Genomic DNA, 11,237 nt, shown 5'->3' with positions numbered 1-11,237 from the left:
AACGTATTCCAACAGGTTTTATTTATTCACAGCACATGTCAGAGTGGAATTTACAAGCAAGTTCAAGCACGCAGCTGAGCCCAGACCTTTGCGGGATAGGTCGCTAGGCCAGTTACACTCATCTGCAAGGAAGGGTCAAAGAGAACTAAAACCTTTGCCTATGTGTGTGGGAAATGGCTATTTTAATGCAAGCTGATAATCCAGACCAGGAGAGCACAGATTTATGGAGAAGCGTCCAACGTTTGATGCAAACTTTTGAACAAATACATCTGTTTCATCTGCTCAACCAGTTGAGGTTCAGGCTTTTATGGTTAGTGGTTTCAATTCAGACCCACAGCTATTCAAATTTGGTACATAATTACAGAGTGTATATTTAGATCTCACAAAATCTCCACGGTGTATCCACTTCTGCGGATGAAGATGCAAACAGAGGAACTGTCCTTGAGTGATGAAGCAAAAAGCTGGTGTTTAATGATGTTAAAAGCTTTGCTTCCAGTGTTCAGCAATGTTAGCACAGTCAGATTTATTAACTATGAGCTGCAGCCATGGGAGCCCCCTTTTTTTTGTGCTGTGGTACCTGAGGTAACAACAATAGTCTTGAAGTGTATTAACCCTGCTAGGCAGTTATTTTAATCCTTTAGATTTGCTAATCATACATGGCTACATGAATTCTTTGGCAACAGGACTTAAAATTTCTCAGTGGGAAACACTAATCCAAAATGCCGAAGTCCTTAATAACAAGCACTCTGGACTGCTGGGGTGAGCCATTACAGACAACCACTACTGGCGGTTAAAAATGGTGAGTCAAAAAGGGTGACTTCCTTATTAAATCCAGATTAAATTATTCGTGGCGATAATTATCCATAAATCCCATTGCCCGGTATCTTTTCAGAGATGCCAACAAGCTACAAAGAGCCGGAACTGGCAAACTTGTTTTCTCTTTCAGTGAATAAGCAATAACATTTCTGCATGTGCCAGGCAGGAAAAAATAACCCCAAACCCAAGCCCATTAGTCCCCAAAGGCCTGCTTACAAAAGCCCTATGCAAAGCAGTTCTACCTGGTCCTGTAGAAGACAGAGAGGCCCCTAAAACATTGGCTTGAATGCCTAAAAAGAAAAGGTGACATGAGTTTAAAGTTCTCAATCTACCTCGCACACACAAACCAGGCTGCTCGCAGGTGGACCAGCTAACGCTTACGCACGTTCAGAAAGGAGCCACACAGAAAATCGTTCTGCATCCGAAAACGCTACCATTTTCTTTCAACAGCGTGTTACCAGTTTCCACCTTTCTCCCTCTCTACTCCAAGAATGTAAAAATTCTTCATCTAAATTTAGAGGGAAAAGGAAGACAGATCTCCTTTGAGGATTTTGGAGCTAAGCTTGCCAGACACATCAAGGGACTCTTGGTTTCTAAATGTGCCTTTTCTGCCTCTGTTACGTGTCTGGATAGAGTGACAGCACAGGACTAAGCCTATTTGGTCCTTACCATCATTATAATTCATAGAAAGGATTATAAAATCAAATGACTAGCACTTTCTACAATGTTAGGGATGTGACTTAAACCCACAGCTAGGTAGAGGTTTATTTCCCAGCATGTTAAAATGCCTTTGGAATTGGAAAAGCATTTATCTGGAAATGCTGTTTCCAAAAATAGGGCACTTCGAGAGATCTCTGTGAATTACTGACAAGCTGCATCAGTGACACAGCTCCTGCTCTCTTTACTGACCAGCCTCCCCTAAACACAACAACGGCAACACCCAGATGAAACTGCTATCAATGCATTAGCGTCAATCACGGGCTGGCTGCAGGCTGCCGCCAGCGCGTACCCAGCACAGTCTGTCACCAGGCACTGAGAAGACACTTTCCGTCTCATGCATTATGCAGTTGAAAAGGGGACGAAATAAAGGATCGGGCACATATTTGGAAGAAGAGTCTGATCCAATCAACACAGGGTGAAGAGACTGAAATGTCAAAACATGAATAAGGTGATATTAATGGCCAGTTTTGTAAGGAAAATGTGCCAAGAAGAAAACAGGAGTCCATAGATGGGGGTTATTGGGTTGCCCTTTTCAGTTCAAGAGGGTTTGTAAATGAAGAGATGGTGTTTACAGGCACTATACACACAGATGAGGAATGAGACAGAAAGATGCTCAAAGCAGAACAAAAAAAATGAAACCAGCTGTATAATCAGGCAGTTGAAGCTAACTCAACTAAAGCAAGGATAAAAGCTATTGGCAGTGAACTTAAACGAAGTGTGAATTTTGGGGGAAAAAAAAAAAAGAAAAAGATGATGGAGATTTGATTCAGCTGTTTTTGAAACTTCTACTCCTATCAGAGAATAGATATAAAATGCTGAAGCACTATATTAAAATTGCGGGAGTTCCAGTTTAACATTCAAGGAATGCAAACTTAGTATCAACTACAACCTATTTACTGCCACGGGCATTAATCAGAAAGCTCAAGCAACATTTCCTGTCAGAAGTATCTGCAGGATCAGATTCCTGTTTTGCAGAGGTCTCGATAAACTTCAGGCATTGTATTTTAAATGTGGCTTCAAACTCATCTCTAACTTTTTACATCAATTTTACATTCATGAATGTTAAATCTGTAACTGCCACTCCTAAAGAGCTCTTGTACATGTACATTGACAGATTTAATTTTAGATGTTTCACAAGGATAGATTATATACACTATAATGTAGATTTGCATGCACAGGTAATTTAGACATTAGGTATAGATCACATAAGTTAAACATGAAATTTCCTCCTACACACAAGAATTGCATATTGCCCTCATTTTCAGTGAGGAACTTAAGGAAGCTGTAAAATACATTTCCTTTTAGATATGTGTGTGCAGCAGCCTGCTAGGAGTACACATAATATTTATGATGAAACCTGCACAAATTTAAGGCAGGCAGTGATCAGCTGTGCAAAGACCCAGCTGGGAGCACTGGTTAAACAGCAGCTCTGTTGAAAAGGATCTCTGTCCCCTAAACCTGTAGTAGACCACAAACTCAATTTGAAAGAGCAGTTTCATGCTAGTGTAAAAATAAGGGAGGGATGACACATGGCACTACGGTCTGCAAGCCACGGGTAATCTTTTTGCTCTGACTGACTGAGATGGGTGCCAAAGGGACACATACAAAGGCAGAACAAGAAAGGTAAATCTAGAAAACATGACCTACAAGCAAAGGCCAAAGGAAATGGGGATCTTCAGATTAAAGAAAAGAAAATCAACTAGGGCCAATAGGTCTTTAAACATACGAAAAGACACCACAGGGAAGCTGCTATCCCTGTCTACAGGGGCTGGGAAAAAAGTAATGGGGCTGAGCTACAGGAAGAGCAGTTCATTTTAAACTTTGGGAAAACTATATGCAGTAGAAGCTCGAGCTCTGGGCAGGTGAGCTGCGAAACCTCAGTTACTAGAGGTGTTCACACAGAGAGCAAGAGGAACGAGCGTTAGGAGCAGCACAGGCTTCTGGCAGCCTGACTGGAGGGGTCCCTCCTGCTCGGGCGCTGAGGCCCTGCTTCACGCTGCGGGGCAGCACGTGCCCCCTTTGCCCAGGCCGTAACCTCAGCAGAGCCGAGAGACAGTGTCTGGCCTAAGCCCCCAGGCAGCTTACTGCTTCTTACAGCTGCTATAAGGGCAAAGCCTCCGCTTACAGGCAAGCGTAGAGACAGCTTTACTTGTGCTTTTTTTAGTGCCTGCCATGGTGAAACCAATCTCAAGGCAGGTTATTGCAGGAGCAGAGGGAATTCACCAGAGTATAGGCAAAGCGAAGAGCGAGGACCAGCCACACCACTTTTACCTACAAAGCAAACATTACTTGACGCAAAAAAGTGATGTGGATATAAGTCAAAAGAGGCTCTGAATATTTTGTACCGTGTGTATACAAAGACAGGGTCTTGAAAAATGTAGGGCTGTGCTCTGTAAGCTTTACTTGATCGACTTAATCACTATTTGTGGAGGACATTTACTTACAACTATATAAACTTTAGACAAGACAGGCGCATAAAAGAGCCATACAGCATAAGTATATGCTGGTATAGACAGCCAGCAAACATTGCCCTCTGCAAAGCTTAGGCTTGCAATCATCACACAGACATGTTCTAAATAAAATTGCACTTACTTTCTGGATTTTAATTGTATATTTTTTTTAATTTGCTTTCATTAAACTGGAATAACTGACTGACGATTCTGTTTTTCCAGCATCTAATAAGAAAATAAATTTCTTCTTAAAATTCTGATTTAGCAAGCTGACCTGTGCAGGCAGATCCCACCATCCATGGAAATATATAAAGGTATTTATGTATGCATGCATGTGGTTATACAGAGGTATGTCTATAAATAAAATAATGGGTTTTGTTTTCTTTTCAAATGTCCTAGAGTCAGTGGAAATAAACTCAGCACAAGCTCTGTTATTATATGCAAGTATAAATTTAGCTTAACACTCTGAAAGAACCTCTCCTGGTTCCTAAGAAACTCCTGGCTGAAACCACCACAACAATTAGAATTGGCAGGAAATTATGATGGGAGTTGAAGGGGCTTCCTACATTGCAATCATGTCCTCGGTACTCTGGCCAATTCAGGGGGAAAGAAAACAACATATTGGCCATTGAGTGCCCTTTTCTGATAAATAACGTTAAGCTGAGTGCTTGTAACACATACATGAATCCACGTGGTTCCAGAAATACTTCTCTGGTCTGACAGCACTCTTAATTAAATTCCATTCTCCAACCATTATCCAGCCCAGGAGAAAGAACCAAACCAAACCAAACCAACCCACACAGAGAAAACATTTCCATTACTTTTCCTTGTGAGGAAATAACAAAGCATTGACAGAGGTTGTTGCAGTTGAAAATACTGTTGCAAAAGAGGGGTCCTTCACTAACTGCAAACCCTCCTTTAAGCCAGATGAGTTGCTGTGTGTGTTTTACAGCTTCAGCTAGGAAAAGAAACAAAACCTTTCAGCCATGGATGGGTTGCTATCTTACATTGCACACCTTATCTTATATGCACTAAACTTACATGCAATGTGGCAGAACTAGCAATCCTGTACTAACCTTAGACAACATTTGTATTGGTGTAAATACAGAGTAACTCCTTCAAAAAGGTTCATGCATCACCCTGGCAACAGTGAGGCAATGAGTGCACCAGGACAGGAACTCCTAATTCCGTATCCCTCTCTTCCCATCACAAAACCAAGTTCTGTCCAAGGATCCTAAATCACAAGCAACTAACTTTTAATGCTGAGTGAACTGAAGTACACAAAATTATGTCAATCCTGCACAATGGCTTAGGAAGCTAGAAATAGAGGTCTCCTGGGTTTGTGTTTCCACTTAAAGCATGTTAAAGATCTTCACGGCCGTCTCTTTCAGCCACAATAACATCCCTTCCTATATGCTGTAGGAAGTTGTTAATGAAGTGTTGCTATACAAAAGGCCCATAACTATTTACCCATAACTACGTATGCACAAAATAGCTAAAAAAGCTGCTCAATATTTTTGACTGGTTTCAACCATCTTATGGAATCAGATTTTACAGTCCTGGATTGCAGTAGAACACAAGGCAGGCTGAAGGCAGAACCCCAGTCCAGAGATTACCACAGTGCTTATGGCCCATCTCTGTAAAAACCAGTTACCCATGATATAAGTCTCTGTGACTTTATAATAGACTTCTTATTAAGAACTGTTTAGAAAAGTTAAGAGTCGGAGATTTTGGTCCCTACGAAGAAGAAATGCCAGTATAGTAGATGACAAAGGGTTGAGAGGAATTATCCAAAAGCAGACAAGAATTACACTAAGCAGCACAACTTTCAAGTCCAGAAGCTGAAACTAAAAATAAAGTGATGTAGTCCATATGGTTGTATTTAAAGGTCTGCCAGCAGATCTATTTGAGAACCTGCTTTTCAATACTGGTAACTCATTCAACTGAATTTTGCTTCAGGACTAAAACATTCATACAAGGTCATAGCATGGAAACCAATTCTATTTAAAAAATCTCTATATATACATACTGCTGTTCTTATTTTCACGATATTTCAAATAAACTCTCTGCTCATAAGAGGCTGTAGCAAGTTCTATCAGCTTTGGCTAAGAATTACACAGTCCTTAGCAATTTAAGATTTTCCTCTGCAATCATAATGAAACATCCTATTTCATGTGAAACTTGAAACACGAAACTCAATAAAACTTCATCATATGCTCCTTCATGAATTCTCCTGCATTCTTCCCTCGCTACTGTAACATCCCTCCTCATATCCTGAGTATTCTTCAGGGGAAAAAAAAAATAACACTTCAGAGCTTTGTTTTGCCAAATCAGGCTACAGGTCAAATGTCAATCTGAAACCAAATGCTGACATGCACAGCCCGATAACGGACGTATTTATTGTGTGATGACTATTTCCATGTTACCTCTACCATTGTGATGCTTCAGCTAGCAGAGCTCACGCTTGATGGGGTACCTGAGATACCATAAGCACAGAGCTAAGAATGAGCTCTCTGCAAAAATATATTGGGTGCAGAACTACGGAGATATAGTTAGATGATTTCTGCATCCTGAGCTCAAATTTCCATTGAGTGCTTCAGTGGGCTGCTATGAACACATAAGCTTGCCTGATGATACCTCTGGCTTTTCTCTATTGTGATATGCTCCATGGTGTACATCTGCCTTACTAATTCTTATTAAAGCGTTGCTTCTGCTACTGCTGAAGCTCATTGCAACCTCAGGCTTGGGTGACCTCCAGAGGTTTGTCTGTTCACTTTTCCTGAGTCACTCTCCTGTTCCCTGAGAAAAAACTTATAGTATATTGATCCACAGAAGCTATTACAAGACAGAAAAGAGATCACTTAATGATACCCTCACTTTCCTGGTACCAGAGTACTCCCCAGCTGACTACTTAAAGCAACGTTGTTGTGCAGTTGTGAAAGGTGTCACATAAGGCTCAGAAGTTGATCTATCTTTTTAAATACACAGATCTCAAAATAAAATAAGGCAGGGAACATCCTGACCACGTACTGCCTGCTGGAAGACCACAAAATTATAACAGAAAACTAGGGACTGAATTTTTCAGGCAATGGTGCTGGCCGGTTGTAAGGAAACCAAAACGGTAGAACAGAGCAGAGGGCACTTTTCTGAAATTCATGAGAAACGTGCAGAGGAGGAAAGGTTGTAGCAAGAAATGCAACTAGCTAGTAGCACCTACACGTTAAAACAGTCTCCTGCTTTAACATTTAGTTGAACTTCTCTTGAAACCTGACTACTTAAGGTCAAATTCCATTCTTAGTGAACCAGTGTGAAGCCTAGAGGAAATGGAGTTACTCTGCATTTACAATTATTTAACTGGGCAAAGTCAAGGCTCGTTATGGTGTCTTTAGGCTCCTTGCACTTAGCTAGTGGGGAAGGTTCCTCTTCCAATTATTTTCTGATAGGTCATTGAGAAGCAAAATCACTCCGACAGGTGGTACATAGCGATCCTCATACTTAACTCCTTTGCCCTGTTCCTTAGATGTAAATCAACTCATGAAGTCAACTTCCACTAAAATGGCAGAACACTAATGCGCTCATTTTGCTGACCTTCCAGATGTGTCCACAGGACAAAATCACAAAACCAAGACAAAGATGAACTGTAGGAACAGGCAAAGGAGGAGGTTGCCAGGGGTGGCAGACTAGGAGGGGCTAGCAAAGCAGATGTGGCCCTTTTGACAACTTTATCAATGTCAGAGCCCTGGGAAGCCTGCTAGGTTTCTGCTTTTAGGGGATTGGCTTAGGTCAGTGATACAGCTGCTGCTTCTGAGAGACGGAGAGGGAAGACCCGTTTCTCTCAGCAGGAACAGTCGCCTTCTCCATCCCTCCCAACCCTCCGGTGGCAGCAAAGGCGTCCAACTCAGTTCTCCAGGACTCTTTCCTCAGATCATTGATCCAGTCCTGTCCTCCTGATCCTCAGACAACTATTATCATGGCAGAAACAGCTTGGCCCCAATTATTTTCCAGCCCCTCAATCTTTAGACAACAGATGGCTCTGGAAGTACTGATGTGTGAAGCATTTTCATGCACCTTAACAACTGCCTTAATTATGCAGCATTGTCATTAGGACTGGACAGGTGATTTAGATCTGAGTAGCTGAACCGCTTCATCATCCAGCGGTCTAAACTGACACTCGGAACCTGGCAACTCCAGGAACAGGGATGTTTGCTGAGATAACATCAAGTCCTAGTTGTCAGAAACCTTACATTTTTAAAAAGCTTATATCCAAGGCTGAGAAATTCCCAACAATAACTTCCAGGTCTGAATTTCCCTGCAGTCTGGCTAAACACAACGGACAATTAAAAAAGGTGCAGTCAGGACACACTGTATTTGTCCATTAGCATCTGAAGAACCATAAACCATAACTGACAGCTCTGTGGACATTTATGTGTTTGCAAGCACAGTTATAGGTGCAATGGCAAAACAGGGAGAACAGTGTGAAACTGAGAAAATAAAACACAAGCTGCTGGAAAGACAAGGATAAATGGAATGGTAAAAAAAAAAAGTGTTTTAAAAAAATACAATACAAGCAAGCACAAAATTACCACAGGGTGAGCACGCTCAAGAAACATCATCCCCAGCCATGTACTTACAAGTAATAGGAGTAGGAATATGCATTCCTTCTAAATATGGATGGCCAGTCAGATGAACAAAATATCCAAAAGGAGAAAAAAAAGAAAAACACATCATTAGATTTACATGAACTCTAGGATTCTTTTCAATATACAAAGTATTCGTGCTGCCTTTTGTACTGAGCTACTATTCTCCCACACATTTTTCAGGAGCTATACGTCAGTGGGGAATGGATACTGGACTGGAGACAGGAAATGCAGGCTGTGTTTCCACTTCTGCTACCGACTCGTGCCACTATGAATAAATCCCTTCACCTCTTTCTTCCTTAACGTTACCATGTCAGTAACACAGGTAATGAGACTTACCTTTGCCTGTAGAGTGCTTTGAGATTTTTGGAATGGAAAGAAATATGTAGAGCTATGAATAGTAACAATAAATAGGAAAGCGACAATGTAAGAACACCACAATTTCCAAATATCAGACAATGAGCAAATTGTGTAATGACAAATCAAGCTTCATCAAACTCTAAAATGCAGAGAGTTCATTAACAATTCAAGCATCACTCCATATTTATAGATGATCACTGGGGGTATGCATTAGCTTTCTGCGTCACTGTGATTAAGCATTTTCTATCACAGTTTTTCAACAATACGCTTCAGAACATTTTGATACGTTTGCGAGCAGTGCCACAAAACGAGCCTTGGCAATCAGTTTTAACTTAAAAGGTGATGTCTTCCCTTTCATGACTGGCAAAGGGCTTCTCTGCAAAGGCTGTTTCACAACAGATCTAGCACAGGTTATTACAAATTAACAGCAAGGCACAAGGGAGCCTCGAAAGCAGCAGCTATTGTCAAGACTGGGAAAAACAATGAAATGCAACTTTCAGCCTATTGCACAACTTTAAAATCCCATCCTTGAAGACACTACAAATACTAGGAAGTACTTAGAAGTATAAATGCAGGGTTCAAGTGTTCACTTTTATTGCTGCTCTGAGCACAATTTTCACAGGCACACATGGAAACCAGATTCAGCACAGTTGCTCTCTGTCCACAATCACCCTCTTTGCTATGCACACACTGGGTAAAGGACAGTGACTTACAGCTGTTCAAGAGGATTACTCTGAAAGGATACGTTTTGCCTGGTGGTGGCCCTTGATATAAACCTGAAATTCTGGCCAGACTCCCAGTATATGCCAAGTTATTTGAATGACACCCACTCCAAGGCACACCTGAATGTATTTTCAACATCATGCTACTATCTCCTGAAACCCAGAAATTCTACACGCCATAGCAATGCACCAGTTAAGGTGCAGTGATTGCCACTGAACTTCACTGTGAAATTCTGAGTTCCTCTGAACCTCTAAACAAACGGAAAAATCACGAGGAAGTGGAAAATGAGAGCCCAGGCAGCTGAACCCCCTACCTCTCCAAAAATTATGCCTTTAAATCAGCCCCTCTGATAGGCCAGTGCCAGGTTTCACACAATGCTATCAACTGTAATTATTCCATTGAACATCTTGCTGTACTTTCTGTTTTTCTCATGTCTTGGCCAGCAGACATATGTGATCACATGAGACTTGGTTTTGAGACTTGGTTCTCATTAAAAAGCTGCGTATCCCTCAAGGCTGCAGAGCAAAGCTCAGTAAGAGTTATTCCTTAGACAGAAAATAAAGGAAGAGAGACAAAAGGAGGATTATATTTTGGAACTGGACAGGCCATTTTGGCTCAAATTCTCCCGAAATACACAACCTAAAATAAGGACTTCCTAAAGAATACTTCAAAACTGACTGTTAAAGTTGTCAGAGAGTTACGGATCACTAAAAATATGATCCCAGAATGTATCACACAGTCTGAAAACCCTGCCTGTCATCCACCTCAAATAAGGACACAGGTCACTGAATGTGCAAATATCCCTTTGTTAATTCTATCCTATAGCTTGGGTATGTTCTGCTCAAGAGGCTTCTGGGTTTTATTTAATTAGTTTAAGGTAACCACCGAAATCCTAATCCAGAATAAGGAGCTGAGTTTTCATAGAAGGAACTAATCCTACACCCTACATAGCCCCAAATCTTCTTTTTTGCTACCAACAGCAGTTTAAAGAATTTATTTACAGTGCACTCATGACAGGCTGTCTGATCCTATTTATTCAGTCTTACACTTAAAGAGGTCACTAGAGGCTTTGTCCACTCAAACGGACAAGCCTGAAAAGTGTCACATTCTTCACTCCAGGGAAATGCAAGTCACCATTACACCAGAGTGAAAAGTGTCCAGATGAAATCAGAATTGACCAGAATCTAATCCTTTTGGGGGTGAAAGTCAAAGGGTATTTTCTCCAGAAAAGTAGTTTACAAATACCTTATTTTTCTTGTTTCAGTTTGTTTTTACTAACCCGTCCTGTATTCTCTATCACACAAAAACATTTAACAAGTGTTAACAACAAACAAACAAGCTCCTTAGAGAATTAGCGATGTTTTGATACAATAAAAATGAGGTGTTTCAAGGTATGTATCTATTAATGAAAGGAAGTGGTACTGCCTTATGTGGGCAAAGGCATTCCTGTGGGCACTGATCACCACCTGTAAATTAATAGGCTAAATTATATTGCAGCAGTTTGTGTGTCCACATACATATGATGATAGTA

The 11,237-nt window shown here is 41.0% G+C and overlaps 1 protein-coding gene across 2 annotated transcripts in view; it reads right to left on the bottom strand.

Moving 5' to 3' along the window:
• PTPRT (protein tyrosine phosphatase receptor type T) overlaps window positions 1-11,237 on the bottom strand; it is a 462,769-nt gene that overhangs the window by 54,225 nt on the left and 397,307 nt on the right. The window contains exons 16-17 of one of the 2 annotated variants that reach the window (XM_086474655.1): window positions 8,618-8,647; window positions 1,059-1,106 (exon numbers count right to left, since the gene is read on the bottom strand). In XM_086474655.1, the coding sequence (XP_086330781.1) occupies window positions 1,059-1,106; window positions 8,618-8,647 (78 nt within the window). Of the gene's footprint in view, window positions 1-1,058; window positions 1,107-8,617; window positions 8,685-11,237 lie in introns of both variants that reach the window. The other variant, XM_086474654.1, reaches the window with a different exon arrangement.

Source organism: Leptosomus discolor, chromosome 17 (assembly GCF_034619465.1).
Source record: "Leptosomus discolor isolate bLepDis1 chromosome 17, bLepDis1.hap2, whole genome shotgun sequence".
Classification (NCBI taxonomy): domain Eukaryota; kingdom Metazoa; phylum Chordata; class Aves; order Leptosomiformes; family Leptosomidae; genus Leptosomus; species Leptosomus discolor.
Note: the sequence above shows the minus strand (reverse complement) of the source record. Positions and strands in the feature narration are given on the sequence as shown.